This window comes from Hipposideros armiger, unplaced genomic scaffold (genome assembly GCF_001890085.2).
Source record: "Hipposideros armiger isolate ML-2016 unplaced genomic scaffold, ASM189008v1 scaffold_92, whole genome shotgun sequence".
Classification (NCBI taxonomy): Eukaryota; Metazoa; Chordata; class Mammalia; order Chiroptera; family Hipposideridae; genus Hipposideros; species Hipposideros armiger.
In genome coordinates this window covers 2,341,536-2,367,574 of record NW_017731442.1, presented here as the reverse complement: position 1 = coordinate 2,367,574, position 26,039 = coordinate 2,341,536, and the positions used below count along the sequence as shown (strand labels likewise).

At 48.2% G+C, this 26,039-nt stretch overlaps 1 protein-coding gene across 1 annotated transcript; it reads left to right on the top strand.

Annotated features, from left to right (window-relative positions):
* Positions 1-997: 997 nt before the first annotated feature.
* PLA2G4D (phospholipase A2 group IVD) lies at positions 998-25,758 on the top strand. The gene is given in 20 exon segments (XM_019644898.1): positions 998-1,042; positions 4,667-4,739; positions 4,934-5,070; positions 5,643-5,774; positions 6,417-6,457; positions 6,867-6,909; positions 8,478-8,550; positions 8,914-9,041; positions 9,892-10,002; positions 10,133-10,170; positions 10,348-10,483; positions 10,797-10,933; positions 12,145-12,367; positions 21,711-21,828; positions 22,228-22,365; positions 22,633-22,740; positions 22,887-23,078; positions 23,364-23,530; positions 24,169-24,355; positions 25,519-25,758. Coding segments are annotated over 20 exon segments (2,454 nt in total). The 3' UTR covers positions 25,746-25,758.
* Positions 25,759-26,039: the final 281 nt, after the last annotated feature.

The window sequence follows — 26,039 nt, the reverse complement described above, 5'->3', positions numbered from 1 at the left end:
AATATTTTCCATTCAATTATTTTTCACAGTTCATTATTAAGACCAGTATTCTTTTTTTTTTTCTTTTTGGCTGATTCTGTAATAATACATTTTAGATGACTTTTGTAATAATTTAACATTAATTCAGTTTCATTTGCCTTGAAAATCAAATGATTCAATTATAGTGAATTGACGTTAAAACGCCAAATTCATGTTCAGAACATTTAGTGTTATCATGCACATAGAGTAGTTTAAACAGGTGACTTCACCAAGGTTTTTTTTTTTCTGTAATATTCATCATCTAAGAGTTTTCTGATTGGTCTCTTTTACCTTTATTACAAAGTTTATCATTTGAGTCTAATGGAAATCCTCTAAATTCCTAGGACCAGCCAAATGGAAGGGGTGAGAGTGAAGTTGAGGGTGAGGGGTCTAGAACCAGAGTTCAGAGCCCCCTGCAGCTCTCCGAAGTTGGCTCAGGGCCTCCACCATGACTGCCTTTGTTATACACTCAGACTCCTGCCTGCATGGAGCCGCCAAGGAGGCCGGGCCTCTTTTCTGTTTCCAGATGCACAGACCTCCTCTCCCAGAGGCTAGCCTGGCGCAGGCTGGGGGCTGAGCTGCAGGGGTTTCCCCTGCGCTGCCCCTACCCCACCCTATGCCTGCTGCTCCAGGGGATCAGCTTCCTGCCACTGCTCCTGGGACTTGTCTACCCTCCTCTCTGCGGCTGCAATCCTGACACCCCACATCTGGAACTGGTGCTCCACCTATCAGACCTGGAGCCCTGCCAGAGATTTCTGGAGATGCTGGTTGACTCAGCCTCTGGAGGAAGGGGAGAAGGTTCTGGGCTGAGGGAGTCACCTTAGGGGGGTGGAGCCCCAACCTGTTTATAGGATCATGGCTCCTCCAAGGCTGGCAGATTCACAGTCAGTCCCATCCCATTGGAATAGTTGCTGCCAGCCAACCAGGGAGCTGTCATCTTGGCAGGAGCTGAGTTTGGAGCAGAGCTGAAAGGATTGGCATGGAGAGACTGCCACCTAGGGGACCACCTGGCCATCCTCATCAGGTAATAGGGTCACGGAGCTCATGGGCATCACTCCGGTCAGGGCCTAGGGCTTGGGGTTCCAAGAAGCTTGACACAGCTGAAACCAAGGGAATTCTAGTCTCTGGGGAGGGCCTGGGTACCAGACCTGCGGTCTCTGCCTAGGCAGAGGCTGAGGGTGAAAGGCAGAGGGCGAGGGAGTCTGTGCTTGAGGACGGGGAGTGGATGGGACGATCAGCATTGTTAGAAGCGAGGGCCCAGGTGACCACAGCCTCCCTTGTCCACCCTGAGTGACCAGCTCCTTCCTCTCCTTCCTGCAAAAGAACATAGTGGCTGTGTGTCACAGAAGTAGATCCCACCAGACCACAGCCCACCACTGCAGCCAGTGGGCTTCCTGGAACTGGCTGGAGCCCAGGAGCCGCCCCGTCTCAGCAGGTCTGCCAGCCCAAATCCCCATCCACTGCCAATTATTTACTGGGCTCAAGCAATGAGGCTGCAACCAGGCCAAGGAAGCCTACAAGTGGCTTGCCCCACCCCCGCCACATGCTTCCCCTCAGCCCAGATTCTCATTCTCTGCCAGGGACCAGGGCTAGAGAGAGTGGCTCTTTTGCCCAGTCTGGGGACAAAACTAAAGCCTAAGGTATGATGACCCTGAGAGCCTGAGTCTGCCCTCACACCTGGGAAACACTTTGCCTCTTGCTGATGTTTCTGGAGCTGGCTGAGTCCCCGAAACTGGGCCCAGCTTTCAAGTCAGCTTCTGGGGCAAGCGAGCCTCAGCAGCGGCCTCACCCCAGCTCTTTCCTGCTGGAACAGAAGACTGGAGCCTGCCTTGGCAGCAGGAGCTTGGCTTGTAGGGCAGGCTGGGCACATAGAACTTGCTCTGGGATGTGCCTGCCATGTTTAGCCTCACTCAGGAGGTATAGGGCCTGGGGTTGTATTATAGCTTCCAATCCTCCTCTATCCAACCTCCCTACTGTCCCACCATGGTCCTTTGGTGCCAGCAGAGGAAAAAGGTGGCCTGCTCATTTTTCTTTTCCTGCCGAAGACCCCCATGGCCACAGATACTTTGGACCCTGGTCTGGGGACTCCAGCCCGCTCAGGCTCATTTGGGCCACATCCCCTGTGGTCCTCTCCACAGGATGGAGTAGGTCCCAGGGTCTCTGCACAGGGGCAGAGACAGTAGCTGGAACTCTCAGGAGGGAGGTACACCCACCATCCTACAGAAAGCTGGGCTGGGGGTGGGGAGTCCCTGCTGGAGAACTCCCCCAGGAGTGTCCAGGGTTAGTCATCAATTAAGGCAGTATTTCAGGTGGGATGCTCTTGTAGGAGTGGGTTATGGGGGGGGGGGCAGGGAGGTGAAGTCCCAATGCCCTCAGGAGAAAAGAATCCTATAGTTGACAAGTTAGTTCAATAATCATATTTGGCTAAAACAAATCTATGAAATTTTAGTGTCTAGATATCCACAGGGCAGTGGGGAAAAGTTACATGCTTTTATAAAGAAGCGAAGTCCTGGGAAGGCAGTATAGCACAGGGGTTGTGAGCTCTGGCCTTGAAGACCTGAGTTTGAATCCTTCTGATGTCACTGACTCACACTGAGACCAAGGGCAAAGTAACTTTTCGGAGCCTCAATTCTCTCATCTGTATGATGGGAGGAAGTGAGAGTACTATCTTATGAGGTTGTTGGGAGGATAAATCAAGTTTGTATATGTAGTATGCTTAGTACACAGCACCTAGAAACATACCAAGCACTTAATAAATAGTAATAAGAGCAATGATCTAGAAACTGCTTACTTTTTTGCTAAACATTTTCCAAGTATCAACACATTTCTCCTCAGAACATTGTGTGAAATTGATACTATTATTAATCCCACTACATATGAGGAAACAGAGGCACCGAGAAGTTTAGTGACTTGTCCAGGGTCACACAGCAAGTAAGCAGAGGACCAGGGCTTAGACCCAGACAACCTGGCTGGGAGCCTGCCTTAGACCACTCTGCTCTACTATCCCCCAGTAATTAATGATCAGTTGTTATAATTACTGTAAGAGCCCATCCTCTGGGTGCTGTGTTAGCGATGGTCTTAGAAGTGATGAGAAATGCGGTTTCACCTTGGAAAGTATCCTGCCAGGGGTTGGGGGGCTTTCTGAGGTTGAGAGGCTACAGTGACGGGAGAGAGAAATGAGCAACAACACTTAAATTGGGCAATGTGACTGGCTAAAAAGTGAGCAGTTGGGGGCACTTCTTAGTGGCCCCAGGAGGCTTTAGAGCAGCCCAGAGGCTGTGGCACCAAAGATGGAGGTCGGAGAGAGTCTGCAAGCCCTCTGCCCTTCCTCCATCTTGGAGTAGGCATTAAAGCACAACCCCCAAGAGGGCCCCAGGAGCCTAGCCAGCACCTTCTCTGTGGCAGCTGGTGATGGAATCTGGGTGCAGGGAGGAAATGGAGCCAGGTGTCTAAAAAGTCTTTAAGTCCAGGCCTATGACAACCTCTGGTTTAAGGCCTATAGAGTTGAAATGTTGCGGGTGTCACTGGAGTTAATCCCCAAGAAGAGAGAAACAAGTCAACTTGCTGGGAGGATAACTTGTGTTCTGCCAGGAGGCTGACAGGAATGACAAGGACACTCAGCATGGAGCCACAGGACAGGGAGGATACAGGACTTAGGGGAGAAGGGTGGGGGTGGGGGTGGGGCACAAGTCCTGAGTGGCACCGCTGTGGCCCATTGTCCTGTAAGGTTCTCTGTGGGAAGTGGAGAGCCACGTCCCATGTCCTCTGAGCTAGCCCCTCGTAGGCAGCCCCTGCGCAGAGCAGAGACAGGCTCCTAGTGGGAGAAGAGAGTTCCAGGTCACAGCACAATAGTGGGCCAGGTCGTGGGAGGGTGCAAGACAGGAAGCAGCTGTGGTTTCCCCACCACACTGTCTCCCAACCATGCCATGATGAATGTCCACCTTGCAAGCATGGTGCAGCCTCTGCCTCAGATCACAGGGGCTTATTACAAGAAACTTGTGCAGAGTGCTCAGGAAAAGTTACACAGACAGGCCTCAGGAAGAACAGAAACCCAAGGGGCCTCTGGGATCCCAGCAGTGCCAAGGATCTCAGCAGTAGGGGTTTGGGACTAACCCCCTAGTACCCTGTCCGAAGCCATGCCCTACCTGTCCTCTGCTTTTCTTCCCACCACCCTCTTCTCCTCGTCTTCTCTGCCCCTCCCAGCTTCTGCCCACTCAGATTTTTCTTCCTCCTTATTGGGCGTCTGTGGACTGAACTGGTCTCGCCAGCATCTTAATGTACAATGACCTTTCCACCTACTGCTCACAGCCTGATGCTCTTGGAGTTTCTGAATTTCCACCCAAGAGAGGGTGAGTACCTGTGGCTATCACAGACCACTGGGCTCCCCAAGGCTCAGCCTCCTTGGAGTCATGCATCCACTTCCTGTCCAGAGGACTACGGCACACTGGGCAGCAGGGTCACATGCTTCACCAAAGGGTTGCCCTCCCTGGGAGCTCTGGGAATAGCCAACCCCAAACTGATAGGCAAAGGCTGTTTGGCTCCTGAATACCTGGCAGTATCACCAAGCATCTCGGGAGAAGCCTGGGCACAGATTGGTGGGGCTCACAAATAAGCAGGAAGGACTTAGTCATCTGCTATTTCTTTCCAGAGGGTGGCCTCTGCCTGCTGGCGTCTCACCGTGAGGGTCCTGGAGGCGCGAGGCCTGGGCTGGGCTGACATGTGTGAGTAACTGTCTCTGGGCTCCAGGGCTGTAGGGATGACTGGGTCCTATGGGGAAGGCCCAGGTAAGTGCCTTGGGGCTAGGCTTGGCTGGGCTGTCCACTGTGACCACCAGGGTCTTGCAAGGAAATTGGCAAGGCCCCTGGAGAGGGGTATGAGGAACTCTCTCTCACGATGGTTCTCTTGACTTTGGCAGTGAGTGAGGCAGACCCCTATGTGGTCCTACAGCTGCCAACTGTACCTGGAACAAAGTTTAAGACCAAAACAGTCACCAACTCTAGTCATCCTGTATGGAACGAGACCTTCAGTTTCCTAATCCAGAGTCAGGTCAAGGTAAAGTTCGGGTCACCCACCTGAGGACAGGCTGTAGCTTGCCTAGAGACGGTTCTTGGGGGGCTTTGTCAGAGAAGCTGGGAAGTGGGTGTCTTTGTGCCCTAGCCTGGATGGGCTGTGTGTGAGAGAATGTGTGAACCCACCAGCTGCCCGTGGGCCTGATCTCTGGCTAGCAGCTGGTCCTCTCTAAGCCCGTGTATGGAATGGAGACAGTAAGAATCCCCCTCCTTATTTGGGTTGTTATGAGGTGAAATGAAATAATGTACTCCTAGGACAGTCCCTAGTCCATATGCTACCTTACGGAACAAGCAAAGCAGGGGTGAGGCAGGTGGGGGAAGAATTCTTTGAAAGAATTTTATTTTTTATAAAAATAAAAATTAGCAGGGGAAAACTAGCAACATTGCTGGGTTTCCTTTTACTGATTTAAGTTTTACCATTATTTTTATTTTGAAGTACAAAGCATGGAGGCGTTAAGAACCTTTTCTGGCTCTGGCCTTCAAGTAAGGGTTCAACAGGTGAGGGCTACAGCTATGAGTACATAATGTGCTAAATTGTTGTTCTTGAGTCCCTAGAATATTCTGGAGCTGAGTGTCTATGACGAGGACTCAGTCACGGAGGATGATGTCTGCTTCAAGTTTCTCTACGACATCTCAGAAGTACTCCCTGGCAAGCTGCTCCGGAAGACCTTCTCTCAGAGTCCTCAGGTGTGTGGGCCCCAGGCTAAGGAAGTTGCATAGTTTATCTCCTCTGCTGGGTAGAACTCATTCACAGAAAAATGCAAACCTCTCCCAGACACATTTACATTTTAATAGGAAAGGAGAAGCCTTAACTTGACTGCTACAGACTGAATCACTGAATGGAGGAATTTTACTGTCTGTGGGAGGAGGTTTTAATATCCCTTAAAACACATCTCAGCGTAACTAACCCTTTCGACATTTGTGGTTCCATCACTGCAGCTCACTGCCTCTGATCTCCCATGCGCTCAAGGCCTGCTTTATGAAGGTCTCTGTGCTCTTTCTCCAGCAGGTGAAGGCTGGGCACGGGGGAGGGCAGAGTTCTGGGGTTGGATCCCTCTCAAGAGGAAGATGAAATGGGCCCTGAGTACACTCCAGCCTCCTTCGGCAGGTGCCCTGCCAGAGCCCTGTTCTTTGCAGACCTAGCTGCGGTCACTTGGACAGGTAGCCCATCTTTCCCTAAGCCTGTTTCCTCATCTGTAAAATGAGAGAACTGTAAGACCGTGCCTCCCTTAGAGACTTGAGATGATGAAATAATGAATGTAAAAGAACCGTGTCAACTCAAAAAACATATATAAATGTTGACAACTTGCTCATCTTCTTTGACTCCAGGGACAGGAGGAACTGGATGTGGAGTTCCTGATGGAAAAGACGTGAGTAATATCACACAGTTCAGGGAGCGTCTCAGAACACAGGCTTTATTTAGGGAAATGTTATTGACCCAGATCTTCCTGTTGGTCTGTCCAGCCGAGACTCCCTGCCCCTCATCTCCCAGCTCCTGCCGTCTAGGTGGTGGGATCAGACCCTCTTAGAGAAACAACAAGAAGAAGGTCAATCTTTTCTCTGCTCTCCCCTCTCTCTCTCCTCACCTTTCACTCTCAGAACATCTCCCTGCACCCTGAATAGTATCCAGGACTTTGAGAACCTTCAGTGTCATCCAGGGAGCCCCACATGGGTAGAGCCTTGGCTGTGATGGAGTGGGGTGGGTGGGGAGCGGGGCTTGTCAGCACAGGGAGCTTTTACCTTTGCAAGGCCACATTCTGGATGGTTTGATTTTTCCAGGTCAGACCGCCCAGAAAACCTCATCACCAACAACGTCCTTGTGGTAACCATTACCTTCCCCAGGCTTGTGAGGGGGAGCTGAGGGAGGGACCCCATAAAGGACACTGGGGTGGGGATGGGGCAGGGTAGCTGCCCAAAGTGTGGGCTGGAATGGACAAGGCGAGGACAGGACCTGGCAGTAAGACCACCCCTGGGTCATTGGCTAGGTTGTCACCTAGGGTTGTGGTCAGGGGCTGGGGATTGGAGGGACCTGGGACTAAAGGGAACATGAAGAGAGGAGAGGCTGAGGCTCTGCTGAGAGGAGGACCTGGCCCAAGGCTGGATGGCTGAGGGGATGTTTGGGGAATTGGAGGGGAGGTGCTTCCTGATATGTTTAGTCACCTGTAATGAACTAATAGTTCTTAGCCCTGGAAGAGGAAGCCCTGGTGAGAAAGTCATGTAGGCCAGGCCCGGTTCAGGTTGTTAACCCTGAGGTACCTGAGGTTCACAGTGAGTCTCCAGGGTGGTGTGCTTCCAATCTGGGAGCTGTGGGGCAGGGGTAGGGGGTCCGTCCACTCTTCCTTGGGATAGTGGAGAATCCTAGTCAGCTCTCTTAAAACACAGCAAGCTTACGAAGCTGCAGTGGACAGGGATGGACACAAGGTGGCGAGAGGTGCATTAGAAACTTTCTACTCAAAGTGCAGTGGGGACCAGCAAGCTGACCTGGGAGCAGGGCTGAGCCTAGTGAGAGGCGAGTAAGGCCCCCAGAGCCCCAAACTGAAGGAGGCACCACCTTGGGGTCCTGCGAGTGCCTGTTTGATGGGCAAGTATCAGGTTTTCAAATACAGGCATACCTTGTTTTATTGAGCTCCACAGGTGATGTGCTTTTTACAAATTGAAAGCAGACCCTCCACCAGCAAAAAGATTACAACTCACTTTATTGCAATACTTGCTTTATTGCCGCATCTGGAACTGAACCAGCAATATCTCCAAGACATACCTGTGCCCATTAAAATATACCTGTGGCAACTGCCTCTTATCTGAGGTGATGAAGGCCAATGGTATGTTGAACTCAGCAGCAGTTCTACAGGAGAGGGTCAGTAGCAAGAGCTGAGTGAGCTGCAGGCACCAGCTGGCATGCATTACAGAGAGAATGCAGCAGGCTCACCTGACACATCTGTTAAGTGGAGGACAGTCAGCAGATACTATAGTTGCTAAAATGTTGAGGGTTTCTCTGATCTGTTCCATCATCCTGTAGACCAGTGCTTTGCAGCACACCCTTTGGGAGCAGTTATAGTAGAAGGCATCCTCCCGGTTGAAACTGCAGAGAAACTTAGAGAAGAAAGAACTGTGCCTGAGAGCTGGGGAAACCAGAGATTCCAGAAGCTTGGCAAATCTAGGAGAGCTTGGGGGTGGGTGGAGAGGGGGCTCTCCTGGCTGTTCCGGGACATCTGGCTTAGCAGTTGTAGTGGGTCAGAAGTGGGGTGAGAGGTTTCTGCATGTAGTCCCACTTTGGACCCCACTTCTTGTTCTGTGTGTGGTGGTTTTGGGACAGTGGGGCTCAGAGGGTGAGGTTGAGGGGACCTCAGCTTCCCAAGCAGAGCCCCTTGCCCATGATGTGGTCTGCCCCAGGCTCGAGAGCTGGCATGCCTGGGTGTCCATCTGGAGAGCACAGGGAGCACAGCCACGGTCGCACGTGAGTCCTGCTCAGAACCAGGTTTGGCCTCTGCCTGGAATGTGGGGGTTCGGTGGGGGTGGCTGGGAAACCCATACAGGGCAGGAGGTGAGCAGCAGGGCAGAGGTTGCCTCTTCCTTTTGCCCACACAGCACAAGGGCAACCTGTCTCCTCTGGGCAGGAAGGTCCCTCTGACCTGGTGGAGGGCATGTCACAGGGAGTGGGAGTCCCATGGAGGTTGGGGAGCCTGGCAGGCTGGGGAGGGCCCCTTCCAGAATCTTCTTCGCCGTGACCCAGCCACCCAGGCCTCCACCGTGTCTGGGCAGCACTGCCGGTTCCCCAGGTTTTTGGGGCTCTTTTCCCCTCGTGCTAACCTGCCCACTCTCTCCCTAGAGCTGGAGCTGGAGCTGGTGCTGAAAGGGTCATATGAGGACACACAGACGTCTGCCCTGGGCACAGCATCTGCCTTCCGCTTTCACTACATGGCAGCTCAAGAGGCAGAGCTGAGTGGGCGCCTGAGGGTGGGTCTTTGGGTCTTGGCCCTGGAGCAACCCTGCCAGCCCCAGCCTTGGGTCAGCTCCAGCTGCTGCAGGCGCCCCCTGGCCTTTCCCCCTGCCAAGACCTATGGCCTTGTCAGCTTCCCCTAGTTAGGCACCATGCTCTTGGCAGACAGGGTGGATCAGCAGGGCCTGGAATGGGCATGGGGGCTGCTATACCATGTCTGTCTTTGAACCCTTCCATGGCTCCTCCAATGATGCTCTTAGACTAAAATCTAATATCTGTGCCCATGGGCCCTGCACAGCCTGACCCCTGCCCACCTCTGCTGCCTCATTTTCATTCACACTCCCCTCAAGATGCTTCAGCCATACTTGTCACTTCCTGCTTTTCCAGCATGCCAGGTGCTTCCCCTGTCCTTCTCTGGCTTTTCCCAAGGCTGCCTTCTTCTCTTCCTCTTCCTCTTCCTCCTCCTCCTTCCCCTCCCCTCCCCCACCTTTCCTTCCTCTTTCTCTTCCCCCTCGTCTTTTAGATCTCAGCTCAAATGGCATCTCTTTAGAGGGGCTCTCCTTGACCTCCCATCTTAAATGGACCCCACACACCCCACCCTGGTTACTTATCACACTGCTTATTTCTTTACAACACTAACATCATTTCATTGCCTGTTTCTTTATAAATTCATACACACGATTCAGTAAGAACAATAAATATTAGCTATTATTTTTGTAATTATTAGCAGTTATACTTATTAAATTTTAATAATTATAAATATTGAAGTTATTTTTGTATTATCAGGGAGGGACCGTGTCTGTCTGGGTCACTGTCTACATTCTCAGTAAGGATTTGTTGAATGAATGAATGAATGTTTCCCTTCAGAGCCCCGAAAGCAATGGCTGGAACTCAGATAGCTCAGTTGGGCATCGCAGTGTGCCTCTGAGGAACTTGGCCCTGGGGAAGGAGACGGCCATTGACATTCCTGCTACAGATGTAAGTGGCCTCAACTGAATGGGAAGTGCCAGTGAAAATAAAGATAGGGGAGCCCAAGGCCCCCAGGGGATAACCACAGTCCCCTCAGGGTCTAGGACATTCTGAGTGAGGTCGCTTGCTTTGATTTCAGGCCCCAGAAGTGAGGCTTCAGCTCAAGGCTGAAGGCTGGTAAGGACATTCATATCTGTGGGGGACAGTGAGGGTTGGTCATGGGGCAGGAGAGTGCTGTGGAAAGGGTTGTCCTTGGGATTGGGAGCAAGGGAGGTTATTTGGCAGTTATTGTGGGCTTGTCCTCTTCTGAGCTCTTCAAGGGCCCCCTGACCCTTGGGTCCTCTCCTGCCCCAGCCATGAGGATCTGGCTGTGCGCTTGGGCTTTGACCTGTGTGCGGACGAGAAAGCCTTCCTGAGCAGGAGGAAGCAGGTGGTGGCCAAGGCCCTGAAGCAGGCCCTGCATCTGGACAGAGACCTACAGGAGGATGAGGTTTGGGGAATACAGAGGGAGGTGGGGTACAGATACCTTGAACTGGCCTTAAGGGAGTACCTGATTTCTCTGCCCTCTCCAGGCACTCTAGTCAGCAGAAACGGGGGAGGGAGCATGTTGGGGGAGAGGTGGGGCATGGGTAAGCATTGGGGTTCTCGCTCCCTTTGGAGCTCTGTCCAGGTCTGAGAGCTGTCACTTCCTGTCTCTAACTGTTACCCCATCAGACCCTGGCCACAAGGTCTCTTCTCTAGACACAGGAGGCAGCTCTATCTCTATCCTCATTAAGCCAGCCTGTATCTTTGTGTGTCCCCAGGTCCCCATCGTGGGCATCATGGCCACAGGAGGAGGTGCCCGGGCCATGACCTCTCTCTTTGGTCACCTGTTGGCCCTGAAAAAGCTGGGACTCCTAGACTGTGTGACCTACTTCAGTGGCATCTCAGGAGCTACATGGTGAGGGCCCTGGGGACTGGATGAGCAGAGATGATCAGGCCCCGGGGTGGGGGTAGAGTAGATACCAGAGGGACCCTCTATATAGGGAAGCCAAGGGTGTGAGCAGTATGGTCCGATAGGTGCCAAGTGGCTTTCTCAAAAGGGAGGAAACAGACATTGCAGAGGTCCTGCCATGACTGAGGCATTACAGGTGTCCACTCCATGCTACCAAAGAGGTGTAAGGCCGCTGATTCAAAAGGAGCTGGGTTTGAGTCTCCACAACACCAGCACTGGCTGGGCGACCTTGACCAACTTATTTCCTCTGATTCTCAGTTGACTCATTGCCAAAATGGTGATAATAATAGTACATACTCCATAGATTAGAGTGGGACAGCCCAAGTAAAACACTTAACATGTCTGATATGTGCTAGGAGCTCCAAATTGGTAGCTCTTTTTTTCTTTAATTGTTATTGCCTCATTTAATCCTCAGAATACTCTGTAGGGTAGTTTCTCTTATTGTCCCTATTGTATAGATGAAGAAATTGAGGTTAAGAGATGCTATTTTACCTAAAGACAGCTTTGCCTCCCTATACCCCACTGTGCCTGTAATGAGGTGGGACTTTTCACTGTTAGAGAGTCATTCCTTTGAGTCTTGTTGAAATGTGACTTTAAAGGAGTCAAAGAGAAGTAAACTCCTCAGAAGTTTAGGTGACAGTTATTGACAAGCAGTCTTAAAGGGCTTTAGGACAGACCTATGAAGATGGGAGTAGGGTCTAGAGCTGTGCTGTACAATACACTAGCTACTAGTAACTTGTAGCTATCGACCACTTGAAATGTGGCTAGTCCAAATTGAGGTGTGTTATAAATATAAAAAAGACAGTCAATTTTGAAGACTTAGTTTAAAAAAATACATAAATTTATGTTAATTTTTGATATTGGTTATATATTGAAATGATTTTGATAAATTAAATATATTATGAAAATTAATTTGTACTAATCTATTAACTTTTGTAAGTGTGGTTACTAGGAAATTTTAAATTACACATGTGGCTCACATTGTATTTATATAGGACAGTGCAGATCTAGGAGAGAAAGCCCTGAGGCATTTTCCAGATAGGCGGGGCTTTGCCAGCCGAACAACACACTGGGGAAAATCGAGGGTGGGGAAGAGGAGTTGCAGCGACTCCTGCTGTGCCTTGGCATCCTACTGTACTGTCCCTTTGTTCTCCCAGGACTATGGCCCAACTGTATGGGGACCCTGAATGGTCCCAGAAGGACCTGGAGGGACCCATCCGATATGCCCGGGAGCACCTTGTCAAAAGCAAGCTGGAGACCTTCTCCCCAGGGAACCTGGCAAGCTACCGTAGGGAGTTGGAGCTGCGGGCGGAGCAGGGCCACCCAACAACCTTCGTGGATCTGTGGGCTCTGGTGCTGGAGTCCATGCAACACGGCCAGGTATGGTGCCTGCACATGCGGAGTAGAGCGTGAGTGCAAGGGCAGGGCTGGGGTAGCCTCGCAGCTAGCTAGCACTCGTGTGCATTTCCTACATGGTAAGAGCCTAGGACCAGTGGTTCAAGGATGTGGCAACCACTGCGTTTCAATGTCTGCCCAACTTTGGGATGCTGCCTTTTTGAGTCAGGCTATTCTTCAATTAATTGCCATGATACTGAAATTTCTGGATCTCCCAAGAGCTAGGGACAAGTCAATGCTATTTCAGTTAAGCATACAGAGCTTTTGCATTGTGTTCGAGTCGGTGAGATTGCTTGAACAGCTTTTATTTTATTTATGCTGCAATATGAAATATATTCTTCTTTATCTTCATGAGTATTAAAAGCATAGACTCTGGAGACAGATTCCCTGTGTTCTAATCCCTGAGCCTCTTACTAGTTATGTATCCTTAGGCAAGTTACTTAGCTTCTCTGTGCCTCAGTTTTCTCATTTGTACAATGGGGATGAGAATGGTACTTACCTCATCTGGTTGTCATGATTCCTCAGTGGTGCCTTGGCATGGAGTAAGCATTAAGTGTGAGCTATTATAATTCTTTACTATTATCTTAACATAATTAAGACAAAACTTAGCATATAAGTTTTTTATACGTTGCTTCTTTAAGGAATTGCTTAGTAAGTTAACTGCTGAATCATATTAATTGATACAATTATTAAATCATTGATTTTTTTTCACACTAGGGTTTACCATGTATAACTATCTGAACAAAGTTTCTTTTAATGCATTTGAAACAACCAAAACATAAAATGTATTTTTAACATGCATAACAAAAAGTAAATTATCAAATATATTAGCAGAGGAAAGATTCTTGTCTTTCTTATCTTTGGTTTGACCAATAATGAATATCATGTAAACTAACCAAAAATGAATTTGCTGTAAATTTTTTAAAAAATTTTTATTCTTGCTGGCAAGCACAATGCTACTTGGATATTACCAACCATTCTTATTTTTTATTTATTAGTTTAAAAATATTTATTATAAAAATCTTAATACGTATTATTATTTATTATGATAATCTTCAGACCTAAGAAAATGCATAAAGCATAATTTAAAGAACATTTATGATCTCACCAACCAACCTAAGAAATGAAATGTTGATACCCCCAGTGGACACCCCCCTCCAGTCCCATTTCCCTCACACCCCAGAGGTAACCACTATCCTGAATTTAGGTTTATGATCACATACATATCTGCAATCTGTGTACTTTATTATATTATATAATACATAACATAATTATATAACATATTTTATATACCTTTATTATATACTTTGTATATATACTTTTACTATGTATACTTTTATTTAATATATATGTCTATATATATATTTCTATAAAAATATATAAATATATTTATTTATTAAAAAAATATATATATATCCTTAAGAAAAATGTATTATTTACATGAATAGTTTTGTACAATTCTCCTTGTACACATGTGGTAGTTAGAGATTCTCTGTGCCTTAAAATCCCAGTAGTGGGATTGTTGTGCCGTTGGTTACATGTGCCTTCAACTTTCCTATCTATTGCCAAATTGTTCTCCAAAAGGGTTGTATTAATTCACACTCCCACCCCACCATTGTATCATAATTTCTTTACATGCTCTTCAGACTTAAATTTTTGTTCATTTTATGGGTGTGAAAAGAAATTTTATTGTAGTTCTCCATTTCCTTGATTTTTAATTTGACTGATCAGATTTTCAGGTATATTTGTTATTGGGACTTCCTCTTCCTTAGATTACCTACTCAAATCGTTTTCTATTTTTCTATTTAATTCATCTTTTATATTATTTTGTAGGAATTCTTTATATAGCCTGGATATTAATTCTTAACAGTTCTAATAGATTTGATGCATAATTTTAATGAAATCCAGTGTATCATTCTTTTCCTTTATGGTTTGTGCTTTTAGGGTCTTCTTCAAAAATGTTTCCCTCTCCTAAAGTTATAAAATATCTTCCTATATATTCTTATAAAAGTTGTAAAGATTTGTTTTTCACAATTAAGCCTTCAGTCTGCCCAGTGTTTATCTTCAGGTATTATGTGACTAGGAATCCAGTTTTATTTTTTCCATGTGGATAGTAAACTTTCCCAATATCACTTATTGATTTTTTTCTTCCACTGATCTATATTCCTACTTCTGTCATGTGTCAGCGTTTCTATATTCGTGGGCCTCCTCCTGAGCCCTCTGTTCCATTCTGATTGTGCTGATTCTCTATCCCTGTGCCAGAATTGCACTGGCTTAGTTACTGTACATTTGTAATAAATCTTGGTATCTGACAGAGCAAATGTACCCCTATCTGCCACCTTGGTTCTTCTTAGAATGATTTTGGCTACTTTTGCCCCATTTTTCTTCTATATATATAATAAAATCAGCTAGTCAAGTTTCATGATAAATGTTGTTGGGATTTTCACTGAAATGGCACTGAATTTCTAAAGACAACATGATTGTTTGAAATATTTCTATTTTATTAATGTATTCTATGTATTCTTTAGATCTACTGTTAAGTTCATGTTCAGTTTTAAGGGTGTTGTGTTCTATTAACTGACTTTTCTGCCTGGCGGCAGGAATTAGTTACTATAAAATGGGAGAAACTTATTTTTAACAGTTCACTTTATAGGGTGCAGCTTGATCCTAGGCTATAAAGAAGACTTTAATTTAATTACCATTTGATCCTCTAGTAATGGCCTCTAATGCATAGTTTTATGTACAAGGTTTATAGTCATTTTTTAAAGTATTATTTTTATGTTTCAATTACAGTTGACATACAATATTATATTCGTTTCAAGTGTACAACATAGTGATTAGACATTTATATAAGTTATGAAGTGATCACCCCAATAAATCTAGTACCCATCTGACACCATACATAGTTATTACAATGTTATTGACTATATTCTTATGCTATACTTCATATCCCCATGACTATTTTGTTAACTACCAATTTGTACTTCTTAATCCCTTTTTCTTTTTCAACCACCCTTCTAACCCCCCTCCCATCTGGTAACCCTCAAAATGTTCTCTGTGTCTGTGAGTTTGTTTCTGTTTTGTGTGTTCATTTATTTTGTTCTTTACATTGCACATATAAGTGAAATCATATGGTATTTGTCTTTCTCAGTCTGACTGTACTCAGCATAATACACTCTAGGTCCATTCGTGTTGTTGCAGATGGCAAGATTTCATTCTTTTTTATGACTGAGTTATAATCCATTGTATATATGTACCACCTCTTCTTTATCCATTCCTTCATTGATGGACTCCCAGGTTGCCTCCATGGCTTGGCTATTGTAAATAATGCTGCAATGAACATATGGATGCACATTTCCCTTCAAAGTTGTGTTTTGGGTTTCTTTGGGTAAATATCCAGAGTGGGATTACTGGGTCCTTCTTTGTCTTTTGTTATAGCCTTTGTTTTAAAGTATATTTTGTCTGACGTAAGTATTGCTACTCCAGCTTTTTGTTGTTGTTTCCATTTTCATGAAATATCTTTTTCCCATCCCTTGATTTTCCCGTCTTTGTGTGTCTTTCGATCTGAAGTGAGTTTTTTGTAGGCAGCATATGTAAAGGTCTTGTTTTCTTATCCATTCAGCCACTCTATTTTTGATTAGAGCATTTAATCCATTTATATTGAAAGTAATTATTGATAGATATGTAGTTATCACCATTTTATTATTCATATTCCTCTTCCTCCTCTCCCTCCTCTTCTTCCTTCTCCTCCTTCTTTTTCTTCCCCTTCTTAAAGAAGTCTCTTTAACATTTCTTGTAATACTGGTTTGGTGGTGACGAACTCCTTTAGCTTTTTCTTGTCTGGAAAGCTCTTTATCTGTCCTTCGATTCTAAATGATAGCTTTGCTGGGTAGAGTAATCTTGGTTGTATGCCCTTACTTTTCATCACTTTGAATATTTCATGACAATCCCTTCTGGCCTGCAAAGTTTCTGTTGAGAAATCAGCTGACAATCTTATGGGAACCCCTTTGTAGGTAACTAACTGTTTTTCTCTTACTGCTTTTAAGATTCTCTCTTTGTCTTTAACCTTTGACATTTGAATTATGATGTGTTTGGGTGTGGGCCTCTTTGGGTTCCTCTTGTATGGGGCTCTCTGCACTACCTGGGCTTGTGTCTATTTCCTATGCCAGGTTAGGGAAGTTTTCTGTCATTATTTCTTTAAATAGGCTTTCAATTCCTTGCTGTCTCTCTTCTCTTTCTGATACCCCAATAATGCAAATGTTGTTATTCTTGATGTTGTCCCAGAGGCCCCTTAAACTATCCTCATGTTTGGATTCTTTTTTTTTTCCTTTTCTGTTAGGGTGTTTTCTGCTACCTTATCTTCTAAATCGCTGATTTGACCCTCTGCTTTATCTAATCTATTGTTGATTTCCTCTAATATATACTTCATTTCAGTTATTGTGTTCTTTCTTTATTTCTGACTAGTTCTTTTTAATATTTTCTGTCTCCACTTTTATGTTTTCTATCTCTTTGTTGAAGTTCTCCCTTAGATCATTGAGCATCCTTACAGCCACTGTTTAGAAATCTGCATCTGGTAGATTGCTTGTCTTCATTTTGTTTAGTTCTTTTTCTGGAGTTTTGTTCCATCCTTTTATTTGGGACATGTTTCTTTGTCTCCCCATTTTGGCTGTCTTCCTGTGTTTGTTTCTATGTGTTAGGTAGGGCTGCTATGTCTCCCGGTCTTAATACAGTGGGCTTATATAGTAGGTGTCCGGTGGGACCCAGTGTCACAGTGTTCCTGGTCACCTGAGTTGGGTGCCGCAGGTGTGTTCTTTGTGCATGCCCTCCTGTTGTAGTTGAGTCTTGGTTGCTGTTTGCACATCAGTGGGAGGGATTGACCCTCAGACTAATTGATTGTGAGTACTGGCTATGGGTACAATGGAGGAGCTAGGGTGCAGGGGCTGACCCTACAGAGCAAGTTCGCTTTAGCGGGGCTCTGGTACCTGCCCAGTCTGTCCTTTGGATGTGTCATCTTTGGAGGCAGCCAGTGGAAGGGCCCCGCTGCAAGCCAAGTTCAGCCACAGCATGTACCCTGTCTGGGACCACCTGAAATTAACCACAAAGCAATCTCAAGATGGTTTCCACCCACACTGGACTTGGAGGTGCCTGGAAGAGGCTAAGCTGTGGACTGAGGCTGGCTGCTGCTAGTGCCAGGCCTGGGGCTGCTTAGCAAGAGGGACAGGGCCAGATGCGGCTTGTTTGGGGTTTGTGAACCTTTTAAGGAAAGTACACAGCATGAGCCAAGACAGACCATATGTATGGAAAAGCCACTGGAAGCGGCTTGGGTGGATCCACAAGTTGGGTGGAACAGAGTCTCTGGGAGTCACCAGGCTGGGGACAATGCTGTTAGCCAGGTTGATGGAGACTTAGCATGTGCAGGCTGAGTCGGGGGAAAGCTCAACGAAGAAATAATGGCTTCTACCAGTACTTCTGTCTGGAAGAAAGCTGCCCCTCCAGCCCTCACCCTGAAAACAGACAATTCAATTCCTCCCTGTATGTCCCTGGCACCTTTTGAGCAATGGCCCCAGGAGCTCAAAACGAGTCCAACAGCAAGTAAGTCCATGCATGGGCCCTTTAAGAGGAGCACCTGGGACTCCAGCAACCCTCTGTTTCACTCAACTACAATCTCCACTGGTTTTCACAGCCAGAAGTTGTGGGGGCTTCTCTTCCTGGCACTGGAATCCTGGGCTGGGGAGCCTGGTGTGGGGCTGGGACCCTTCACTCCTCAGGGTGGACCTCTGCAGCCGAGATATCCTGCACTATTTTGAATTGTCATACGCAGGTGTGGAACCAACTCGTTCTGCATCTCCGCCCCTCCTACCAGTCTCGACGTGGCTTCTCCTATGTTTCCTTAGTTGTAGGACTTCTATTCAGTTAGACTTCCGATGATTCTCAGTGATGGTTGTTCTGTACTTTATTTGTAATTTTGACATTGTTCTGTAGTTTATTTGTAAAAAAGAGGAGGTAAGCACAGCATTTATGTACTCCACCATCTTTTTTTTTTTTTTAATATTTTATTGGGGAATTGGGGGAGGGGAACAGACAAGTTGCTGTCCTTTAGTTCTTCAGTCTAGTTGTGGAGGACATCGCTTCATTGTCCCATGTTGGTATTATGATCATTGCGCTCTTCCCAGGTTAGGCAGTCACTCGCCAGCCATTGGACAGCCGCTCACAGCGGCTCACGACAGCTGCCAGCCACTCACGTTGGCTGCCAGCCACTCACAGTAGCTATGGCAGCCCACTGCAGCCCTACTGCAGTCTATGCTGTAGTTGGAGACTCACGGCAGCCCAGCTTCAGGTCGAGCTGTTGTTCACCATCTTAACTGTAGAGGGCGCAGCGTCACTGGCCCTCATGTGGGATCCAAACTGGCAGCCCTGCTGCTCAGAGCTGACACTCCCAAGCCAACTCTTAATCAACGAGCCACTCGGCCGGCCCTGTACTCCACCATCTTGACCAGAAATCAGTTTATAGTAATTTTTAAAAGACAAACTTAATTAGTTTTTCTGTCTTTATAAGAATAAAAATTTTGGGGCCGGCCAAGTGGCGCATTGGTTAAGAGCTGGCTTGGGATGCCAGAGGGCCCTGGTTCGGATCCCACATATGAGGGCCAGTGGCACTGCCCTCTACAGCTAAGATGCTGAACAACAGCTCAACCTGGAGCTGGGCTGCCATGAGTCACTGGCAACGGCTTAGGCTGCAGCCCCTGCTGATGTGGGTTGCCATCGGCTACCGTGTGTAGTCAGCAGCCAGCGTGAGTGGCTGTCCAGAAGCCGGCAACTGATCTGCCTTGCCCGGGAAGAGCGCAATGATGGTGCCAACTTGGGCCAGTGAAGCAAAGTCCTCCACAACTACACTGAAGAACAAAAGAACAGCAACTTGTCTGCTCCCCTTCCCCCAATTCCCCAGCACTGTTCCCATCCCCTAATTCCCCAATAAAAAAATCTTTTAAAAAAATAAATAAATAAAAAATAATTTTTTTGTGGTATTGGATAACGATGTCATCTTAAAAATGAGCACCCATGTGGTTTTAAAATTTTTCTTCCAATAGGAAAGCTTTTCAAATATTTTTCTGTTTTTCATAGTTATCATGCTTATCTCTTACAGCTAACACTCACTGTATGCTTTTTTAAATAATTCTTTGTTCAGACAAATTTAGTGTTGATTTCAAATTTAAGTCGTCAGATAAAAACAAATATCTCTGTACTATACTAATCTACAGAACCAAAAGTCATTTTAAAATTCCAGAAAATATAACTCCATAACAAATCACAATTTCATTAATATTATTATTAGAAAAAATATTATACCTTAATCTTTACTCAGAGAAACTTTATTAGTTCATATACTTCTATAATATTGCTTTGGTTTTTGTAAAAACCCATTTGTAAAATTCAGCAGTTATAATCAGCACTTCTCAAATTATCTCTGTGAAATTTTTAATCTTTAACTGACAAGCACTGAACTGCTTAGAAGCTGCTCACCATTCCTCAAGGAGAAACTTGTAGTTTTTCTCCTATCTTTTCCTGAGTTAAGAGGTCTTAACATGTTTTCTTCAACTCTGCACAAAAGGTTATGCACACCCTTTAGTCCCACCCTGTACAGTGCCTGGACCATAAAAACATGTTGTCAACACTGCACCTAGCTCCCTCACTTCAAGTAGGACCCTTGAGTCATCAGAGAGGTGTTCTAAGGGTTGGGGAGCCTCATTTGGAAACTTGGGGACTTTAGATGCAGAGGCCTACCACAAAGAAAAGGAATCCTGTTTCAGTCCATGGAGGGGTGTACTGATCCTTTTCCAAACCTTTCCCCAGGGCAGAAATTGTGCATCTGACACGTTTCCCCTCCTCATTCATGTCAAAAGAGCAGGCAAACAGGATTCCTAATTAATAAGACTTTGAAAAGAGAAATTGCAGGTATTAATCAAACCCCTCCCTCCTCAACACATATGCACATTCACACTTACAGAATTGACTGGCAGATATGACAAATTGTCCCTGCAGCTTGACTATATTTGGGGATTTTCCTTTGGCTTCCCTATAACTCAAGTCATATTGGGTGTCTTTGAAGAACCGGGGGAGAAGATGACTATGGTTGACACATGAGTGCTCTCATCAAGTGACAGAGGGCTGATGGGGAAAAGGAAGCTGAGGCTTTGCAGTGGGTGGGAGGGGGACTCCTTGCTGGATAGGCTGGGCTAGAGTCCTGGGACACACACACCTTTCTGATCCTGAGAATCACCTGGGGAGATTTTAAAAAGGGCAGAATCTTAGGTGACTTCTGCTGACTCTCAGAAGAGACTCAGTAATCAGTGAACTTAACACACTTTCTCAGTACATCTGAAGATAAAGGCTGACGTGGCAGGTGGGAACTCCTTAGGTCTAGCTGCAGAGCGAGGTGCCTTTTCAGCTCCCAGAGCCTAAGAGAGGGATTGTGTCCATGGTACACATACTGCTCTCTCAGAAACAGCACAGGGCCTGAGCCCCTCCTAAGGTGGGGCTCCAGGCAGCCACCATCATTAACCTTGTTGATGCTTGAGAGGAACCCTGTTTGCATCTCTGGTCTGGGATAGAATGAGACATTTTTGTGCCCCTAGACCTTGGTGAGGTTCTGTGGAGACTCCCCTAAAAAGCAAGCCACGGTCCTTGCCATCAAAGAAGAGCCTGGAGTGTTATTGAAGAGAAAATTAAAAACAGAAGGCAAGAATAAATAAAAGGGTACAACTTCATATGGTGCAAAGCAGGAAAGAAGGGGGTATTGAGGGGTGTGGCAAGGATGTCAGGGAAGCATTTGGGAGGGGATGAAACGCGAACTGCATTAAGGTGAACCTAGAAGGGGCAACCCATCCCCTGGCAGAGTGTCCAATGTCCACTAAAAAGGGGGATTCCTGTGTCCTTTCTAGAAGGCCGTGCGTGTGCACATGTGTGCGCCTTTGTGACTGTGTCCGAGTCCACATCCAATCCACCGTCAACCCATAAAGATGGGGCCACTGGCACCACAGGATGCAGGGGTGGGGTATCACTGCCAACACTAGTCCTTGTAAATGGCACTCTCTGGAGATTTGCAGTGCACAATCTGCATAGCCGTCCATGGTGACCACATATGGGGCTGGTTAGAACGTTGGGGCAGGAGTGGGAACTGAATAGGTACACCCACCCATGCCACCCAATTACTAATAGGGAGCTGCCTCCTCACCCCTAGCCTGTGCCTCTTCCCCACCCCTGTCCTGGTGGATTCGCTGCCTCCAAGATGCTCTCAACCTCACTTCGGCCCTCGTGTTCCCCACCCCAGGTGATGGATCAGAAGCTGTCAGGACAGAGAGCTGCACTGGAGCAGGGCCAGAACCCTCTGCCCCTCTACTTGAGCCTCAATGTCAAAGAGAACAATCTGGAGACTCTCGACTTCAAGGGTACAGTCCTCAGCCCTGTCCACTCTGCCCTCCAACACGCACACAAACACGTGTGCGCACACGCACACATGCACACCTCTGTACCCCATGGGTCCCCAGAGAGTTCCCCCAAGCGGGAAGCTCCTGCACAGATGGCCCAGACTTCTGGAAGAACGGCAGTTCTGGTGGGCTGAGTGCCAGAGAGCGGAGGCTCGTTGTCCTAGAGGCGGGCAGGGTGGGGAGGGGTGGACAGGAAGGATGTGGTCAAGGGGTTGGGGGAGTGGTCAGCCCAGGAGGCGGCCAGCCAGCCAGGCAGTAGGGAGGCTGAGGCCTGCTGGGGGCAGTATCTTTGGTCTGTCAAGGCTGGGGCTCCCCCTGCCCACTCTTGTCTCATCCCCACCTCTCCTTCCTGCCCCTTAGAGTGGCTCGAGTTCTCCCCATATGAGGTCGGGTTCCTGAAGTATGGAGCCTTTGTCCCTCCTGAGCTCTTTGGCTCTAAGTTCTTCATGGGACAGCTGATGAGGAGGACCCCTGAGTCCCGGATCTGCTTTCTGGAAGGTGAGGGGTGGTCGCTCTAAAGCCCTGGCCAGTCCTGGGCCAGGCCTCTCTGACTGAACATGACTCCTGTACTCAGGTCTAGCAGGGCCTCCTCCCCGCCCCACTCCATGAGGGCCGGGGTTGGGCTGTGAAGAGCCATTGCAGAGGCAGCCTGCTCCCCCTCCCACTTTCCACCTGCACCCAGGGGTGGGGGCCACTGGCTTCTGTGCAATGGAGGACAGGGCGCAGAAGCCCGAGGCTGACTTCTCGTGGGGGTTTGGCCTTCAGGTATCTGGAGCAACGTTTTCTCCCTGAACTTGCTGGATGCCTGGTATGACCTCACCAGCTCTGATGACACCTGGAAGCAGCGCATCAAGAACAAGATCAGGACCCTGGGTAGGAAGGGGAGGCAGCAAGGAGAGCCTGGGATGAGGCCGCTTTCCCTTCATTTACTGCAGGTGGGGGGCGGCGCTGTCAGAGGGAGGCAATGCCAGGCATTTCCGGACCCCTCACTGGACCAATGTCTGTTTTTCTGGGCCCAGAGGAGCCCGTTGCCTCCTCGAGGACTTCCTCATGGCCAGAGGCCCTGTGGCTGCAGCCTGGAACGGCACTGGCCCAGGCATTTAAGGGCTTCCTGACAGGCAGGCTGCTCTACCAGCACAGCTCCAACTTCCTCCAGGGCCTCCAGCTGCACCAGGACTACCGTGATCAGAAAGATTTCTCTACCTGGGCAGGTAAGGTCTACTACCTTATGTCCCCAGGTAAGAAGGTTGGGCTCCTTGGTATAGATGGACCAGGTTTCTGCCAGGACTGGCAGAAACCTTGGAGGTTACAGCATCCACTTCTGCGGTGTGGACTGGAGAAGGTCTTGGGAAGGGCTCAGGTGTCATGTGTGTTCAGGGAGTGACACCAGAGGTAAGGGGGATGTAGAGGCAAATGCAATATGAAGGACGGGGGGCGGTGAGTAGATAATCTATGGTAGACTGGCTGCCCCTGACTATCGCTGCCTCCCCAATCAGATAGCCAACTAGACGCCAGCCCTGGCCAGCTGACCCCGCAGGAGCCCCAGCTCTGCCTGGTGGATGCCGGCTACTTTCTCAACACCAGCTGTCCCTCCATGTTCCGGCCAGGGCGCAGGCTGGACCTCATACTCTCTTTCGACTACTCCTTATCCTCACCTTTTGAGGTACCTCTGATTGCCCCCATGGGAACCCCAGATCCTCTGCCCAACCAGGCCAAGCTCCAGGAGTGAACAGCAGGGCCACTGGGCTGAGTACCTATGTCCCCAAGGGAAAGGAGGGATGACAGGCTCTGACCCACAGGTTCCTGCCAGGGTCCTTGGTTGGGAAGGGCTGTGGAGGTGCTGGGGCCTCAGGTTCCCAGGACAGGTGGACAGGGAGGAAGTTTGCCATGCCCACCCCAAGAGGAACAGCTGGTCAGAGCTGGGAGGAGGCTCTGGCCTGTCCACATCTATCCCCCCCAGGGCCTCCCTGGGGACTCTGGGGGAAGGGGGGAAGGCCATGATACAGAAGTAGATCCCCTACAGAGAAGTAGATCCTCTAGGCTCTGTGACTTGACTAACTCATCAATAGCAATCCCAAATGGGTGGAGTGCCAGGTCTTCACCCCACCTACAGATTTTAACCAAATAGCATTGCAGACCAGCGGCACCCTTTGCCTCTCTCCAAGCTTAACTGGGCCATGAACAAGAACCTGATTATTTTAACACTGAGCAGTCGGTTTTGGTTGGAGCAATCCTAGCATTTTCTAGACCTGGGGTGACCAGGAAGTAGCTGGTTCTCTCTGGGCCCCTCTCCCCTACCAGGTGCTGCAGCAATCTGAGCTGTACTGCCGGAGCCGGGGGCTGCCATTCCCCCGGGTGGAGCCCAGCCCACAGGACCAGCGCCAGCCCAGGGAGTGCCACCTCTTCTCGGACCCCACCTGCCCTGATGCCCCTGTCCTGCTGCACTTCCCACTGGTCAATGCCTCCTTCAAGGACTACTCGGCACCTGGTGAGGCAGCCCCTCCCTTCCTAACAGCCTGGCAACCTGGCATACTGGCCCCTCAGAGGCACTGCCTTGGGCCCTTCCCAGTACCCCTGTGGCCAGGAGAGGGAGAGGAGAGTCTTATGGCTAGTCCCCCCCAGTTTTGGACACAGCAGCTCCCTGGTGTCTGTTGCAGATGCCCACATCCCTGCAGGGGCCCTCTGCAAAGTCACTGTGCTGCTGTCCTCTTTGTCAGGACCCCAGTCTCCTTTGCCTTGCACACCCCCACCTCCCCGCCCTACCAGATATACCTGGGCCTCTCTGTTTTCTGTTCTGTGGCGTGGAGTGAGAGAATCCCTGCATCAGAGGCCACCTACATTGTCACCATCTGTAGCCATCTCCACCGCTGCTCAGGCCCAAGTTGTTGGAGGAATTCATAAAGGCTCCCCAGGCTAGACAGCCAGGGAAGAGAAGCCCCAGTACCCACTCTCTCAGGGTCCCCTAAATGCACTTTGGGTTTCAATTGGCCTCTATCATCCTATCCCACCCCAGGCGGGGGAACTTTCTCACAGAGCTGGACCTCTATTTGGGACCGCTGAAATCTAAACCCGTATCACATTCCTTCCAATCCTCACCTCCCACCAACTGGTCAGTCTTTTCTCTTCTTTTGGTGAGAAAAACCACATTGCTGCCTTTGTTCATTATTCCTGGCTTCCTAGTTCCTGCCACAATTCCAAACTTTCCAGCTTTTACTCTTAGCATGCTAATCCCACACCTTGGAATTCCCTTTCTCTCTCAGCAAAGACTGGTTCTTAACAAAGCAAAAGTTTTTTGGTTTTCAGCCTCTTGTTTCCATCATGAGTTTTAAGAATCCATTCGCTAACCTGACTTTGTTGTTCTGGCTATTTCCACCTTATCCCTGAAGGTGAAATATATGCTATGAGGTTGCCTGAATAGTGGAAAAAATATAATGCTACAAAGAAATGTGGGGAGCAGCAAGCTCTTCATATCTCAAAATAGTATCCTGCTATCCACATTTACATTTCTGGGTGAAGGACACAGAGGGCTGAGAGAGAAGCAAGGAACCCCTTGGGGAGCAGCTCACCTCTGTGCCCAGGTTCGGGGCTTAATTCTGCCCAGCTGTGCAGGCCTCTGGGTCCTGCTCCTAACTGCTTCCCGCCCCTGGGCAGGTGTCCGGCGCAGCCCTGCAGAGCTCCCTGCTGGCCAAGTGGATGTCACTGCAGCTACCTCACCCTATTCCCTGTTCAACGTGACCTACAAGGAGGAAGACTTTGACCGCCTGCTGCAACTCAGTGATTACAATGTCCAGAACAGCCAGGACACCATCCTGCAGGCCTTGAGGATAGCTCTGAAGCACCGGGCCCCGGGGGCCAGGCTTCCAGGGGCACAGACTTGAGGCTGTTCAGGGGCCCCAGCACCTTGAGGGTCAGACTGTTTACCAAAGCTGCTGCACTATATTTACACTCCTGTCAGCATTCTATGAGGGTTCCAATTTCTCTACATCTTTGCCACACTTGTTATTGTCTATCTTCTTTATTATAACGATCCTAGTGGGTATGAGGTAGTGTCTCCAATGCATTTCCCTGACTAGTGATGCTAAGAATCTTCTCACATACTTCTTGCCTTTTGTATACCTTCTTTCGAGAAATGTCTATTCAGATCTTTTACCCATTTAATTGTAATATTTGTC